The sequence below is a fragment of the Myotis yumanensis genome, unplaced genomic scaffold (genome assembly GCF_028538775.1).
Source record: "Myotis yumanensis isolate MYYU_CA2020_CCGP unplaced genomic scaffold, mMyoYum1.0.hap1 SCAF_8, whole genome shotgun sequence".
Taxonomy (NCBI): Eukaryota; Metazoa; Chordata; class Mammalia; order Chiroptera; family Vespertilionidae; genus Myotis; species Myotis yumanensis.
This window is the reverse complement of record NW_027223759.1, coordinates 29,621,984-29,639,494: the sequence shown is the minus strand read 5'-3', so window position 1 is coordinate 29,639,494 and position 17,511 is coordinate 29,621,984. Positions and strand designations below refer to the sequence as shown.

The 17,511-nt window shown below is 40.6% G+C and overlaps 1 protein-coding gene across 4 annotated transcripts in view; it reads right to left on the bottom strand.

Annotated features, from left to right (window-relative positions):
• Positions 1–17,511, bottom strand: part of LOC139015085 (nuclear body protein SP140-like) — a 50,092-nt gene that overhangs the window by 25,940 nt on the left and 6,641 nt on the right. For all 4 annotated transcript variants that reach the window (XR_011472404.1, XM_070422346.1, XM_070422348.1 and 1 more), the window contains exons 2-10: positions 13,528–13,690; positions 12,285–12,453; positions 9,890–9,973; positions 8,518–8,580; positions 6,658–6,807; positions 5,479–5,625; positions 4,428–4,511; positions 1,765–1,818; positions 728–874 (exon numbers count right to left, since the gene is read on the bottom strand). Coding sequence is in view for 3 of the 4 variants with exons in the window: in XM_070422346.1 (XP_070278447.1) it covers positions 728–874; positions 1,765–1,818; positions 4,428–4,511; positions 5,479–5,625; positions 6,658–6,807; positions 8,518–8,580; positions 9,890–9,973; positions 12,285–12,453; positions 13,528–13,690 (1,061 nt within the window). In the remaining variant the exon portion in view is untranslated. The remainder of the gene's footprint in view (positions 1–727; positions 875–1,764; positions 1,819–4,427; positions 4,512–5,478; positions 5,626–6,657; positions 6,808–8,517; positions 8,581–9,889; positions 9,974–12,284; positions 12,454–13,527; positions 13,691–17,511) is intronic.

Genomic DNA, 17,511 nt, shown 5'->3' with positions numbered 1-17,511 from the left:
CCCATTTATTTCAACTCCCATCTTCACTCTATCTCTTACCTCCACTCTCTGATATCTCCACCCTCATTCTATCTCTTTCTTTGATTCATTCCAAGCATATCTAAATATTTATTAAGCTAGATAGAGGGATCAAAGAGAAGTATACCTACATAAAGCCTATCTTTTAAAAATGGCATCAAATTATATACTGTTAATTTTAGTGTATTTATTATTTTTATATTTAACTCAATTTATTGGCATAATATTAGTTCACCAAACTTTATAGGATTCAAGTGTACAAATGAATAAGACATCATTTCCACACGACATCAATCACCCATCACCCCAAATGAAGTCTCTTGGTTCAGCTCATTTTTGGCAATTATGCTGATTTCTGGCAAAAGTATCTCTTTTTTCCTCTCCTTCTCTTTGTGTGTGTGTTTTTCTCATCTCCTTTTATGAACATCTTGATTTTCTGAAAATTTTCTCTATTCCCATACCTTCCTCTATTTGCATATAGAATCATACACTCTGATATCAACACTTAAATTTACCATGTCTGTTTTTTGATATTTTTCCAATTACTGGGGACGTGTTTCTGTTGACCTCGCTGCATAAGGCCCTTGTTCCCTCCACTTTCTACCTCTAACCCAGGCCACCATTACTATATCCAAGGGCCCTGATGACATGTCCCAGACCCTTGTCTGGTACGGGGATTCACATCACACATTCGTTCAGTCAGCCTTACCTATTACGTCAGACGCCTGGTTACAGTCAGTCCTTGCTTGGGCTTCACATTCAACTCCTGAATATAAAAATGACTTTTCCTTCTTTATACCCATTGGGTTTACAGAGCAGGAGGTGTTTTGGTTTTCCTGGTGGAGTTGCTCTGCTCCTGGATAGAATTGTAATAAATGAAGAATTTCATTTGCCTCCCTAAGGGATTAAGCACCCTCAAACAATCAGCAAGCCCTTTTCCCTGTAATTCCACTGAAGGGGAAAGCTCCCCCATCTGCTGCTCACCCTGTCCGTTCTCTGTTCCTCTCTTAAAAACAACAACAGCATATTTTTATTGGTTGAGAGAGAGAAAGAGAAAGAGAGAGAGAGAGAGAGAGAGAGAGAGAGAGAGAGAGAGAATAGGAATATATAAACATTAATGAGAGAGGAACATCATGGATCAGCTGCCTCCTGCCACACCCCTATTGGGCTTGGAGCCCACAACCCTGGCATGTGCCCTGATGGGGAATCAAACCAGCAACCTCTGGGTGCATGGGAGGATGCTCAGCCAACTGAGCCACTCTGGCCAAAGTTTCTCTGTTTTCTTTTGGTCCTTGTATTATGTACTACATTCAATTTCTTCTTTTACATGTAGCTTATGGATTTGTGTTCATGTCTGTATTGTATTATATTTTAGCTCTGCTTCTTTCCCAAGGTGGTCTTAGAAATCTGGAATTGAAGAGGGCAGATCTCTCAGTTGTCTGCTTCCCAGAATGACTTTGTGAAATAAAGTTCCTTTCTCACCCACCCGTGCCCCCTTTCTGAAATTGTTTGGAAAGTTTACTTGATAAAAATATTGAAATCATATTGTGTTTGAGTGATTGGCCTGTTTAGGTTTATTTGTCACAGCCATTAGCCTAACTAATACAAAAGTTATAATATGAACTATCTTATATTAACACAAATATTTATTTTGCTATAAATGAAGAAGCAAAAATTAGAATGTATCTTTTATAGTAAACACTATTCAGGTGTCACCATGAAAAGTTCTTATTTGCTTGCTCTTACCTGTTTTGCAAAGTATTTTTCCACAGGTAGGTGATTTTCTGAAATCCATGGACTCTATATAGTAAAAGGGAGAGAACTGTTTTTGTTTGCAGTGGTCTTACAGAGTTTATGACAACTCACACAGCAGATAGGGTTTGTGATAATGTCAATGTGGAGATGATTATATTCCTCTTCCTCTCACTTGAACCCAGTTCTAATGCTCCCCTGAGCACCATAATCCTGGGCTCCTGCCTGGTGCTCCCATTTACATTCCATGTGAATTTGTAAATGACCCTCAAACATTATCATCTCCAGTTTCTTCCACTATGAATGCTGGGATAACCTTTGTACCCTATCTCTCTATTAAGGTTTATGTGAAAAATGAACTTTTTCACAAAAGCCCTGTGACAAATCAAAATCTAAGTCAACCACTTAAGTATCATTTAAGTTTGAAAGTAGTTGGTCTAAACCATTTTTTCCAGAAGTAATTAATGGTAGCACAAATTATACTTTGAAGATATTCTAAGTTTTGTATTAATGACACTATTGTCAACAGTGAAATATTGTGCTCACTCTGCTTTATAGAATAAAAACTCTTTGGTATTAATAAATGATAGTGTTTAGTAAAAACGACTGTTATTTAGTAGGGCATTATTGCTTCTTTTTCAATATATCAATTGATTGTGCCCATCCAGTCAAACAACCACTTCTAATGCCTCTTGCCTCCTCCTATATTTCAATACAATTGAAATAGCTAAATGTTTAAAATGGTATCCCAGAAGTAATTAATCAATGCTTATAGAGAACCTCTGAAAAAGATTCATTATGAAAACAGAGCTCCGGATTTAGACTCTGGATATCTGTCCAGAAATACAATCTTATCTACTACAGTTTATAGATATGAACAGGTGTATTCTTGCTTCTCTCCTCTCTGTTTGATTCTAAGCCTTAGAGTCTAAGGGATCAAGTCCTAAAGAGTAGGATTCTTAGGTGTCTCACTGTGTGACCAGGGAACCAATGCAGCATAGAATTTCTTAATACAGCTTAAAATTTTTTTTTAAAACCCATGTATACCATGGCCTGCACACAGGTCACCTGGTCTGTCCCTTTATATCACCTGCCTTGTAGGTTAGTGATGCTCTATTTCATGTCCCCATAGAAGAGACAAGACAATCACAAAGAACCCCTGTGCTCCGTTTGAACTTTTCCTTCCTACACTTCTCTCTGTTCTACCTCTTACCCTTCTATAGCCATTTCACACTTCCTTCATCTGCTGTTTCTTTGTGGGGAGACCTTGGAAATATCATGTTGAGAAACTTGTTGGTAGGGAGCCTCTTCTACCCACTTGTGCCTTTTGAAATAATCTCTGGTGTCTGAGCCATGGCCCTATTTTGGGACCACTTTTCAGAGCACTTTGCCTACAATAAGCCTCAAGACACAATGTGCACTCTCTATAAACTGAAGAAAACTTAATGTTTTACATTCATAGATATTCAGAACTATTAGAATAAAAGAATTATTTACAATATTGTTTTGTTGTAACATCAAAACTAGGTAACATCTTTATTTGTGTTTTGCTCTTTTCCTAGTGAGTTTAGCTCAAAAGACATGTTTCTAATACCTCTGGGAAAGTAGGAAGGGAAAAGCAATCACCACTTTGTACACTAAAGTGCTGCAAATCTGCTGACCACTCATGCTATACACAGGTTTGAGGAAACAACATTTTGATTACTGTTTGAGTTCCAGATTTACAAAGGAAATAACACAAAATCCGAGAAGCTAGTCTTGTCTTTCCCTTTCTCCATGAGACTCTGTGTAAGATTTGAAACATTTAAATGATTTTGTTTTCTCATCTAGAAATAAGAGTAATAATGGCCATCTTGCTCATGCCTCAAGGCTGTTGTAAAGGAAAAGGTAACCCACTATTTGCAAAGATACTTTGAAAAGTCATTCTAGCCGGAACCAGTTTGGCTCAGTGGATAGAGCATCGGCCTGCGGACTGAAAGGTCCCAGGTTCGGTTCCGGTCAAGGGCATGTACCTGGGTTGCGGACACCTCCCCAGTAGGGGATGTGCAGGAGGCAGCTGACCGATGTTTCTAACTCTCTATCTCTCCCTTCCTCTCTGTGAAAAATCAATAAAATATATTTAAAAAAAAGAAAAGTCATTCTATATGTCCTGACTTGCTGGAGAACTCTCTAAAAAACAACATTTTGGGTTTGAAAACACCTTATCCATTTCTGCTAACACAGGAGAGCTAGTGGAAGTGACCCTTGACACTATACAAACTTTGTGATTAGATGACAATATGACCTTCCAATAAAGAAATATTTAGCTTTCTCTTCTCTGTAGAAATCACTCTATAAACTCAACACTTTATAGTCACAGTATTAGTTTTAAAGTAAATTCACTACTTCTCTAGCTTATTACTAGTATATAATCAATAGATGGGTGCATTGGCTGATTTAAAAGACCTATGGATTAATAGGCCACATATTTTATAAATATAAATATAATGATTTATTACCTTGCTTGTGCCAAAGGTCAGGTAAAATAAACATAGAGAATGGGATTACAGGATAAACAGGCTCTGTGGTATAGGATGAACTCAGAATTGATGCATCCAGAAACAATGCCTCTTAATTGAGTTTCCTGCATCCCAAGCCTTGAGCTCCCACCTCCTCACCTGGCTTCCTTTTCAATGCTGAGGTGGAACCAATGGGAGGCTCATCTTCATCAGTAAATTCTTCAAAGTCCTGACTGTTGATCACTGCAAATATTAGAAGAGAAAAAAAACACCTAGTGTTGTTTTTTTCTTCCACATAGCCCCCTTTTGGAAACCATTCATGAGATTACTAGGAAGACCTAGAAGCCAAGTTAACTCAGGTCCCTCTGGTCTGTGCCTGATGTGCGTGACCTGCAGGTTGCTCCAGGTCCTATTCAGAAAGTGTTGAAGTTCATGCACAGAGGGCTGCTTTGCCCATCCTGCAGCACTTTTCTACATGTGTCCCCCCCACTTGCTCAACCTGCTATTCCCATCCACATTCTACCTCAACTCAGATCTTCACTTTACCTCTTATCTCCATTCTCTTTCTATCTATTATCTTCACCCTCAGTCTACCTCTTTCTTTCTTTCTTTGCATCATTTCAAACATATCTAAATATTTACTAAGCTAGAAAGATATTTCAGAGAGAAGTATACATATATAAAGCCAAACTTTAGAAATGGCATCAAATTATATATTTTTAATATTTTTATTTATTATCATTTTAAATTTAATTTATTGGTTTGCACACTGCATCAATTGCACATCTCCCCAAGCAAAGTCTCTTGGTTCAATTCATTTTTGCTAAATATGCCTGTTTCTGGCAAAGGTATCTCTTTATGCCTTTCCTTGTCTTCGTTTGGGTGGGGGTTTTTTTCATATCCTTTCATGAATAGTTTGTCTCTCTGAAATATTCCCTTTTCTTTAAACCTTACTGCAATACCTTCCTCTCTTTGAATATAGAAATATACTCTCTTATATCAATATTTAAAGTTCCCATTTCTGTTTTGGATATTTTTTCCAATTACTAGGGACATTTTTCTGATGATCTCAAAGTATAAGGCACTTGTTCCTTCCCCTTTCTACCTCTAACCAAGGTCACCAGGACTGTCTCCATGGGCCCTGATGACACGTCCCAGACCCTTGCCTGGAACTGGGTTTTACATCACACATTCTTTCAGTCAGCCTTACCTATTACGTCAGACGCCTGGTTACAGTCAGTCCTTGCTTGGGCTTCACATTCAACTCCTGAATATAAAAATGACTTTTCCTTCTTCATACCCATTGGGTTTACAGAGCAGGAGTTGGTTTGGTTTCCATGGTGGAGTAGCTCTGCTCCTGGACAAAATTGTAATAAATGAAGAATTTCATTTGCCTTCCCTAAGGGAGTGAGCACCCTCATGACAATCAACAAGCCCTTCTCCCTCTAATTCCACTGCAGAGGAAAGCTCCCCCACTGCTGTCCTTTCTTGCTCCTCAACTCTGTCCTTTCTTTGTGTCTCTCTTCTTTTTAATGTTTTTATTGATTTTTAGAGAGGGGGGAGGGAAAGGGATAGAGAAGTAGAAGCATCAATGCAAGAGAAACATAATTGACTAGCTGCCTCCTGAACACACCCCTATTGGGGATCCAACCATCAACCTGGGCATGTGTCCTGACTTGGAATGGAACCGGAGACCTCTTGGTTCCTGGGTGGACACTGAGTCACAATGCCGGGCAATTTGTGCCTCTCTTAATTGTACATGTTTTACTGTCCAGGGGAGAGGCCTATTTTTATCTGAGTGGGTTCCAGGGCCATTTTTATTTTGTGGACACATTTCCTTCTTAATGATGTTAGGAACATCTCTTTGTGCCTTCTTTGTGGTAATTCTCAAATCAGACAATGCTTGGCCCTCTCTCTCTACCTGGTTCACTCTCTGCCAGGTCTTCATTCATTGTCCTTTACTCCTTCTCGACATAGTTCTCTTTGTATCTCCCCCTATTTTTTCTATTTATTGCTATTATTGCCCTCTGCATTTTTCTCTCTTCTTAATTCTTTTCTAGACCTTAATAGGTCTAGGGTGAAGTACTGTCAGTGCCCAGGACACAAGAAGGTCCTGAGAGTGAGATCCTCCTTGCATGTGGCCCTCCTGGATTTTTTCAGTTTATCCATTCTCTGTTAAGTTTTCTATTTTCTTCTTCTCTATTTCTGTTTCTTAATTATTCCTGTGAACTGTGAATGCCTTTTCTACATCTATTTTGTCTTTCTTTACATTTGTCTTTCTAGCATTCAATCATCACCATAGTCTTCCCTGTGCCTTAACCCACAATACCAAATCCCTCCACCTGCCAGTTCTCCTCCACACTCATCAAACCCAGCCACTCAGTCTTACCTGCTGTCTTAGACTCTTGGGCACATTGTTCATTTGCTTGTTGGCTTTTTAGTGCATCCTCATTGTCGCTGGTTGTATCTGTTTCAGTTGCATTTATCTCTTGTGTGTCATGGTGGTGCTCTAAGGGTCCACATTCAGGTGGGGCTGTATCTAGACAGGAAAATACAAAGCTCTCTAAGCTTTTGGATCAGAGAGAATTTAATCCAGGGGATTAGTTATATAGCTGATGGTAGAGCTGACAATTCCAAATGCAGGAATTTGGCAACCCAAAGAATAGTCAACAGGAAGCTATGGGAGGGATCTAAGGTAAGCTCATGTGTTAAGGTTACTGGCTAGGTGGAAGCTGAACCATGGCTGGACTGGTTGGTGGGAGGTAGAGTCATGGGAGATGTGGCCAATGCCAGAATTGTTGCCCAAGACTGTGATGGGGAAATACCATGCTTCTCTCTTGCTCCCCCCGCCCCTCCTCTCTCTTGCTGGTACCACCCAGGTTAGAAGCTCAGCAGGAAGCAGTAGCAAGGGAGATGACAAACAAGTCTGAAGAGTCTGTGGCCAGAGATAGAGGGCAGAGCAGACCAGGAACCCATAAGGAATGAATACCCGAGTAAACCACCCAGGACCAGCATACCTCCTTTTCCATGGTGAAACTCCCCTGCCCGTTTTTTATTCCATCAACCCACCCTACCCTGTTTCCATCAACCTCAATAGAGCATGAAAAGATAAATATTTTTTCAGAGCAGCTTAGATTTTTTTCATTTAGTGCTATTTTTCTAAGCAAAATAATTTATGTAAAATGATTTCAATAGTCATTCCCATGATTAACATAGAACCTGAGCCCTGGTGCATGTTTTGTGCCACATCTACAGTTCCATGGAGCCTCCTCTTGGGGAAGGGGCCTGAGGTGTAGCTTTTCCCTTACCTGTGCTGGTCACAGTCAACTGTCCCAGCTGAGACAGACACTTAACACATTTATTGGTGGTTTGTTGTGCATCTTTAGAGTTATAATATCATTTTCTCCTCCCCCCACACCTAATACCTGTGCACACACACACTGAATCCCTTCTCTGATCATTATTCATCATTATTCCTTCCTTTCACAGCTCCCCATACCCACCAGCTACCCTTGTAAGTGAACTGCTAAGAATATGGATTGATGCATGTTAGATATTTTATATTCTTAAATATTAACTTTTTTTCCTAAATGTTAATAGCTAAAATTATAGTGGTGCTTTCAAAACATTCTGAAGGTTTTTTTTTTTCTTTTATAAAAATGTATTATTAATTTAGAACATCTTTTCTTAAATAACACATCCCCGTGCCAGCTACATGATAATGACTCCTATAGTGTTTTTAGAGCGGCTTCAGGCCTGCTGCCCCAGAGATGATGGGAGAGGGTTTGCTCAGGAGGCACATGGCATCCATGGTCCTGTGTGAGGGACCCAACAGGTGAGAGATCCTGGTCTAGGGGGAACACACTCATCACCACTACCCAACCACTCTCATGGCAGTGTTGGCCATCACTGAACATAATGTCAAAACAAGGCTGCAGCCAGATGCAAGCAAGACAGAGACAGAAAACTATGAAGCCAGGTGCATGGGCATTACGTCCAGGCCTAGGCTGTCAGAAGCTGGCAGCCAGTGCATTTCAGGAGTATGAAAGGAGCGACCCTCCCAGGCAACCAGAAAAAATGAAAACTCTGTTATCTAAATCCTTGGAGAAATTGCCAATGCAAACACTGACTATTCTGGGCAATTAGTACTAAAAAGAAGCATCCCCCTTGCTCCCCCCTCCCGCACCGTAGCACCTGCCAGACGAGACAAGAACAACAAAGGGTCACAGAACAGTCAACAGGAACAGACCATTGTAATTCCAGGCATCTGGGCCTAACCATGTCAGTCTTTGATATGAACTACCACCAGTTCCTGGGGGAAGAAATGAAAAGTTTATTTCATTAATTAAAATATGGGCTATGCCATTCTCCCCTAATCCAATTTAGTCTTTATAAAGTTGGAGTTCAAGATCCCTTCCCCCAGGTATCAATACAGAGCCCATCTGGACCTGGAGGATCCCACCCAACTCTTGCCATCAGCTGCCCTCTGTCCTCAGCCAGGCCATCTCACTGAGATCATCCACAAGCCACTCAGAAACCAGAGATGGCTTTTGTTGTCACCCACGGCCATATGGAATCTGTTTCTGTTGCCAGGTATACTCCTGATTGATAGACTTATCTGACTTCCTACGAAGTCATGTCTCCTTGTCCAAGCCTCCTTCACACCACACCCTCCATATACATGTCTGTTTCTCTGTCTTGTTGGCCTTTTTATGAGATTCAATATCTACTTCTCCTATGTTTCCTCTAGCTCCTGATATTCTTCTTTCTGTATCTTTCTCTCTGCACATGTTTCCCTTCTTTTGACTCATAATTCTGTCTTTTCCATGAGGTTATCTAAATGTGTATAGGGTTAAGCACACAAGTTCTAGGTTCAGAAAGCCTGGATTCATCTTACTTCTTCGACCCCAAGCCCATTACATACAGGGCCTCTGAGATTTCAGTCCCCTTTTCTACAAATGAACAGAGGTTGATACTTCTCCCCAAAGGCAGCTGTGAGCTCTAAGCTCACAACTGCCAGAGTAAATGGTCTATAAGTGAGCTCTTAATAATATGGTTGTTGTTATTGTGTCCTTTAACCCTTTTTCATCTCTTCCATTTCCCCTCCTTTTGTCTCTCAAAATACCCACATCCCCTCCTGCACATCTTACCACTTCCTCTCTTCCCTCCCTATATGGCTGCCCGTCTCCTTGACTATTTCTGCTCTTGAACAGCATCTCCCACATTTAAATCAGTCCCTTCTTCTCCATCATCCAGAATATCTCCTCTGATGTTGACCTTGGGACCAAAGTTCTTAGCCCTTCACAGCTCCACACTCATCTTCTCCTGCAGGGTCTCTCTAAATCAGTTACCTCCAGGTCAGCATCATCTTTTAATCTGATTTTCTGACACACTGGGTTCCCATTCCTCTGTCTTGGTTATTGGGCCTAGGATCTCTTGTCAGAGCTCCTTCTTCAGGATCAGCCCCTGGTCAGACTCTCATACAAACAGCCCTCCCTGCCTTTTCTATGCTCTTGAACAGGTCTTCCCTGATTCCCAAACTCCACTCAAGACTCAGGCCCACTTCCCATTCTCATTTCCTCTTAGCAGAAGAGAATCAGTTTCTATCTGTTTGCAACTACCTTGTTCCAGACTTAGTTGGTCATTAGGCCTCTCCTCATATTCTTCTCCATCATTTTCTAGGAGGAATTCTATGTCTGGTATGGCTGAAGAGAGGGCAAGAAAAGAAGATAATTAGAGAGCTTTATGGAACAAGAGTCATCTGAAATTACACAGTTAGGAATTTCCAACCCTTGGGTCACTCAGTACTCAGTGGGTCCCAATCCTGTTGGTAATGTTTCCTCTTCATTCCTGGGACAGAATGAAGAGAAAACATTAAGTAGCTCTTATACTTCCCACACTGAAAGGAGCCACTTGAATTTCAAGATAAAAGAGTTGTGGCAGCATCATGAGCTTGTTACTCACGTAAAAAATTTCAGCTGGCCAGGAAAGCATATATCAAAATAAATAATGTGCTACTTATTTTGAAATGAGTTTACTTAACTGTTTTAACAGTAAAGAAAAATAGAGGGCTTTCCTTGTGAGGAAAACAAAGAGGTTTATGTGTATAAAAGAGGATAAAATTCCAAATCTTTAAAAATGTGGCTGGACAAGAGAAGGTTTTGGTTTAACTGAGTCATGGAGGATAAGTGCTTCCCAAAGAGACAAATCAGAGGACATGGGAGCCAATTAGAAAGATTTCCCAGGGGCACCCAGATCCCAGGACAAAGGAAAGGCACTCTTTGAAGATGAAAGCAGGGTTTGAATATTATGGCACAAGCAGACATCCCAAGATACCTGGAGCAGGGATCTTGGAAGGTTACCCAAAAAAAGGAGAACACAGCACCAGCCTTGGGCCCCTGCATGTAGGTAGCTCAACAAACATATGGAGGAAGGTAATACACCAGTAATCCTTGCTGTAAGTCTCTGGAGGCACCCGGGGAAGAGATAGAGGGAAGCAGTTAGACAATATGTCTAAGGGCTGATGGCAGGGGTACCTCCTGGGGCAATAATCCTGTAATTATTAACCGTATAAACCTGTACTCTCTCTTTACTGTGGGGTAAATAACATCAAATTACTTAATTTTTGAAGCCAGGCTTTCTAAAATCTTCTTTTATACTTATCCCATTTGAATAAACTCCCACAATCTGCTTCTCACTCTGAGATTAATCTAATTTGTCCTTGTTCTGCAGACACATGGACTCTTTAACACTTTACGCTTGCTCATATGGCACTACATTCCTCAGTTCATATCATTTTTTTCTTTTCGATTCTCCAGAGTTACTTGGAGATCTTTTTGAAACCAAAAGTATGTAGAATAAAAAATTTTTCTACGCCGAAACCGGTTTGGCTCAGTGGATAGAGCGTCGGCCTGCGGACTGAAAGGTCCCAGGTTCGTTCCGGTCAAGGGCATGTACCTGGGTTGCGGGCACATCCCCAGTAGCGGGTGTGCAGGAGGCAGCTGATTGATGTTTCTCTCTCATCGATGTTTCTTACTCTCTATCTCTCTCCCTTCCTCTCTGTAAAAAATCAATAAAAAATATATATATATATTAAAAAAATTCTTTTCTAGGCAAGTCAAACAAAAATTATTGGAGGACATCTTTACTGAGAACCAATAAAAAATATGAAATCATGCCTTTTCAGGGAAAAAGTAGAGAATTAAATCAGTAATATTGTATAGTATCAAAAACCATCTCTGGCAGAGTAATTGGTGTTTTGATTATTTGATTGTTGATCACACCTCTTGTAGAGAATCAGTTAATAAGACCATTCCTACTTCCTGAAGAGCAAATTTGACCTTGCTCACTACTCTGGAAACCTGATGTAGGTGGCCTTTCTTCTGTGTTAATAGGCCAACACTGAGCTTAGAGTTAAAAATGACCAGTGACTGCAGGTAGGTAAATTTCATGTGGCCTGGGAGGGACTAGATGTTAACTATAATCCATTTTTTGTCTTCCTTCAACGTGGTGACTGTTGTAACTCAGCTGTTCCTTGAGCCATCTCTAAAAGTTATGACCACAGAGTTGTTCCATGAGATATTGACACCCCTGTGCATGCTGTAGCTAAATCAGGGTGGATCCAGCACCCATATCTAAGCCATCACTTGAGGCAGGTTGTATTCAACTTTGTGGACTGCTGTGTGGAACTTTGCAAATGGTCCCATAGAAGAGAAGCAACTGGTGCTGCCCTTTGGGATGCTGTGTTTCTCGTCATGTGTTCTTCTAAGTAAATCTGATATCCCTATGGCTCTGGTAGTCCTGTGACTCTAAATGCCTAGTTAAAGCAGATTTGCTGCTGGGTGTTTGTATTCTAGCCATTATATCATAAACTTTGAGAGGCTCATTATATGTCTTTTCTTAACTGCTACATCCACACTGCCAAGCACCTTGTGTGACACATGGTAGACACTCAATGCATACCTGTGCGAATAAATTGGCCCTGGACACAAAACGGTAGATAATAAACCTAATTACCTTTGTAGAATATTTTATAAATTCGAAATAAATCGGGGTAATTCTTCATGATGGTCTTGCTGAATAGTGCTCTCAGAAGAGACATGTCAAATTTCTTCTCCAGTTCACAGAGAACGTTATATATGATTACATGTACAGGACACTTTTTTTTAAAAGATTCTTGAGACTCCTTAAAAATAGTGAATGAAGAAAACATAAGTACAGATTTCCAAGTTACAGAAGAGCCCTAGAATTTGATTTTATTGTTAATGCATAATAATTTCCCAACATAGGTATCTTCTCATATACAGGTTTAGAATTTATCTATATTTGTGTGGCTACTAAGTGGAACAACTAAATCCTTCCTCCTAGAAAGCACTCATTTGTGAATCTGAGCTCCTCACCCTTGTTTATATGAGATGGAATAAGGCACCATTAGGAAGAACAAAAATAGTTTCAAGTTAAGTAATATGTAGCCCTTTCAGGGCCTGGCTAAATATTTTAGGAATAGACTTAGTGGGTGATGAGCTGCTATTCTATTGACTGGACAATCTTTGTCCCTTCCCCAGGACTGACTTGGCCTGGAAGCTCCTGTGAACTTTGCCATAGAGAAAGCCTATGCATAGGGAAAGTGAAGACTTGCATCTCTATATCTCCACCTACGTCTTTCGCTAAAATTAACCTAAATTCTAAGACTCCAGAAATACCAAAAGAAAAGGGGAAAAAACAGAAAGGAAACTGAAAACTGTTGTTGAAAGAATAGCAAGCATCTACTTTCAAATTTGTCCCACATTGATTCTCTGTGGATCTTAATTTTCTCTGTATTAAGTATTTAAATTGATGTTCACTGAAATAAAATGTTATGTCAATTATTATTTTATTAAATGAAGTCATTCAACTTATTCACCCATTCATTAATATTATGTTTAATTCCTAGTTTATATTATACTGTATATATAATTTCTAGAAGGCATTGTACACCCACTTCAGATCCAGCCTATCTCCAGTGCTTTTCTTCCAGCTCCAAGGGGGGCCCCATGGAGCCCGTTCCTTCAGTCAGAATCAGGACTATCTCCAGTAATGACTGCTTCTCTTCTCTCTTTCCACCTTACAGGAACACTTAATAGCAGTACTTGGGAAGGTCTCCACTCACAGGCAACTCCTCAGTTGCCCAGTTATGCTCTGACGTTCAATTCCAGGATATCAAAGTATAACTTAGTTTGGGGTTGTTTTATCAGATTGTGACATAATAAACCTCACTTACTTCATACATTTCATTGGTGATGAATTCATGGTCACGGAGAAGTTCAAGGAAAGGAAATGTTGTTTTTATTGCATCTGAAATCTCCACCTTATATTTTTTGAAGTATTTGAGTGCAATGTCATTGATACTTTTGTTTTCTATGTTCTCATCTTCTGCAGACATCCTAGGGAGAAGGGATACATGATAAAATGGCCATCAAGGTTTTGATATGCTGTAACATTTTATATATGAAGGAAAGATAGGCTGTGAAGTACCAACATAATTAAAATAAGTGGTCCTGAGTAAAGATTAGAACAAATAGAATGGAAGCAATAGACAAAACTGTAGTAAAATGAAGCATGGCGGATTAGAAAGACATAGTAGTTTTGTGAAATGCAAGCCTGTCATGATCAAAGCCACTGTAAAGTGATTTTGTACCAAACATATTGCAATTTTTTATCAAAATGTTTTAATTTGTGCAAAAGTGAGATGGACTAAACAGGTCATCCACAGAGGAATAAGAAACAATGGTATAACAAATGTAAGCTTAAAAATGTGTCTTAATTAACAACTAAGAGAAAATAAATTTCAAAAAGATAAAAACATGGTGCTCCTCCCTGATCTACATCAGTTTAGAGGAATAGCATTCTGAATTTTAAAACTAGTTCATAGAGGAAGGAAAAAATGGCAGAGGCTTAGACAGACGTGTTGGTGCTTTGTCCCGGAGCAGATAAGGGCGAGCAGCTGAAATGGGTAACATACAGCCCAAACAAGCAGAGAAGATTTAGCTGAGAGACAGTCTGCAGCCAGGAAAGACAGAGAACTCCTAGAAAATGGGGATGGTTAGAGATTGAGGCTGAAACCTCCCCCTGGGCGCCAGCTCAGCAGCGAGACCGCACCATCTTGAGTAGCTGTTATCCGCATCCAGAGATCGGCTACTAACCCGGAGGCAACGGCTCTCAAGCAGCGTGACTACATGAACTCAGAGGAGACCTGCTTCCCTCCACGGAAAGGTTAGACCTCCCCCAAAGGTGCGGTTTGTAATTCAGGTTGGAGCGAGGAACGCGCGTGCATGCGCGGGAGGAAATCTGCGCCCCCCCAAAATCCACGCCCATAGAGGCCAGCGTGACCCGCAAGTGGGGAGGGCTCCTGCAGGGCTGCTGGCAGAAGGTAACACTATAAATAAGCCCATAGTTGGACTGGATGCAAAGGGGCAACCTCAGATTTTCCCAGGTGGCCGGCTACTTGGTGCCAGGGGCCAGAGCGCGCGCAGAGACTCCGCGCAGTTCTGGAAGGTGGAGCCCTGCGAGTTCGCACAGCTTCCCAGGCTCTTGTTTACACACTTCCTCTTAAATCTGTGAATTTGATTGTTGATCCCAGTGCATGTGATTGCCCAGTTGGGGTCGCTAGCAGAGCTTGTAGGGGAAGATTATTTTTGGGGAGCCTGGGAAACAGAGCTGGGAGTGGCGCCTGGGGAGCCAGCTCTGGGTGGAGCTGGTTCAGGTACAATAGAGAACTCCTGGTCAGAGAGGACTTAAAGCCTCGGAGGTCAATCCAGACACGCTGCCACCCAGAGGCAGAGCCAGGAACTGACTCTTCTGTAAATACAGATAAGGCAGTAAGGGGAACCAACACAGCCTGCCTTAAAATCAGGACTGTGGCTTACAACACGGAAGAACAGTGTATCAGAGGGAAATTCACCATTCTCCTGAATTCCAGGCATGCCAAAAAGAAGAGTAGAAGATCTGAAGCACCTGCATTACTGCACATTTTTATTTTTATTTTTTTAATTACTTTTTCACCTTTTAACTACAAAAACATTTTTTTTTCTTCTTCCCCATCACCTGATTTTACCCTTTCAACTACTACATTTTTATTTTTAACTAGTATTATTACCGCTACCATTTTACCATTTTTTAAAGTGTCATTTTATTTTGTCTTTATTTTATTTTAGGACTAATTTTCTCCATTCTATTTTCATCATTCCTTTAGCAACATTCTTCTCTACCTCACTTTGCCTCTGTGCTAAACCCTCCTCCCTATTTTTTCCCTTTTGTTGTCCTGTTTCTCTTACCCTACTCCAGCTTTAGATTTTCCCTATTCTTTTTACCCCCTGTCAAAATTTCACCCTACTTATATATCCTATGTCCATTCCCCTGCTCTAAATCCTTATACACCTTTCCCTTATCTTCCTTCATTATCCAAATTTTTTTCTTCTTCTTCTTCTTTTCTCTCTCTATTGTTTTGTTGTTGTTTGCTTGATTGACGAGTATATTGGGGGTTTTTCTAGGATTGTTTGTGAGGTTAGTTTGCTTATTCTTTTTATTTTTCTGCCCCCCGCCCCCCCCCCCCACAGTTATTTCTGTGCTTCTGTTTTCCCTTGTGTCGCTTGATATTATTGGTTGTTTGTAGTTTGTATTCGTCTCCAGGAATCTGTTGCTGTAATTTGTTGGTATTAGTGGCGGTTCTATAGGAGTTTTCTCCTCATATAAATAGTCTCTTTCCCTCTTATACTTCATTCTCTTTTCTCTCTTACTTTTTTTTTCTCCTCTTCTTTTTTTCGCTCCCCTTTCCCAATTTCATTTTTGCACTCCTTTTTTTTTTCTTTTTTTCTTTCTTTCTTTTTTCTCTTCTACCTTTCTCTCTTCTTTCTTCCTTATCTCCTAACTCTTTAGCTCGGGGGCCACCTTTATTTGGGGTTAGTAATATCATAAATGCATTCGTGTTCAGTGCCTGGTATGTTGTGCCTTGTTGTGTTGTATTTTGTGCCTTTAAATCAATGCAGCAGATTCAAGCAACAGTGGCCTCCTGATCACCACACGCTCTGTCTGGGGAACAGTTACTGTGTGTGAAGCCTCCCTCCACCAGCCAGAAGAGCCACCACAGCTGTGAACAGCACCCACCAGAGGCCCTGCTATCAACGGAGGAGCCACTGCTACCACAACCGCCCAAGGAGCAACCACAGCCCGAGGAGCCACTGCCACCCAGGGAGCAGCCACTGAACGACTCAACAACTAGATATGTCAGTGAGATCAAACATGGGTAGACAAAGAAACCCCCAAAGGAAAGAAAAGGAGGACTCGCCAGAAAAGCAGCTAAGTGAGACAGAGGCATGCAACATGATGGAAAAAGAATTCAGAATAAGGGTCCTAGAGTACATGCACCGGACGGAGGAAAAAATCAATACCATATGCAAGAAGCTAGAGGAAACAGATGAAAAAATCAACAACTTAAGTAAGTCCCAAGAAGAAATGAAGAGCGACATAGCTGCAATAAAAAACACCATTGAAAGTATCAACAGTAGACTAGGAGAAGCGGAGGACCGAATTAGTGAATTAGAAGACAAGGAAGCAAAACACACTCAAACTGTACTGCAATTGGAGAAAAAAATTAAAAAACAGGAGGAAAGCCTAAGGGAGCTTTGGGACAACATGAAATGAAACAACTTACGAATAATAGGGGTGCCAGAACAACAGAAAGATGAACATGGATTAGAAAACCTATTCGAAGAAATAATATCAGAAAACTTCCATGAGGTGGGGAAGAAAAAAGTCACACAAGCCCAGAGAGTCCCAAACAAGGTGAACCCGAAAAGACCCACACCAAGACACATCATAATTACCATGGCAAATGTTCAGGACAAAGAGAGAATCTTACAGGCTGCAAGAGAGAGACGGAAAGTTACATACAAGGGGTTTCCCATTAGATTATCAAATGATTTCTCAACAGAAACACATCAGGCCAGAAAAGAATGGACGGAAATCTACAAAGTGATGCAAAGCAAAGGACTGAATCCAAGAATACTCTACCCAGCAAGGCTATCATTCAAAATTGAAGGGGAAATAAGAAGCTTCACAGACAAAAAGGCTAAGGGAGTTTATCACCACCAAGCCAGCAATGCAAGAAATGCTAGAGGGACTGGTGTAAAAAGAAGAAATAAAAAGCTCAGAAAGAAAACAGCCACACACAAAAAAAGAAATGGCTACAAACAAGTACCTTTCAATA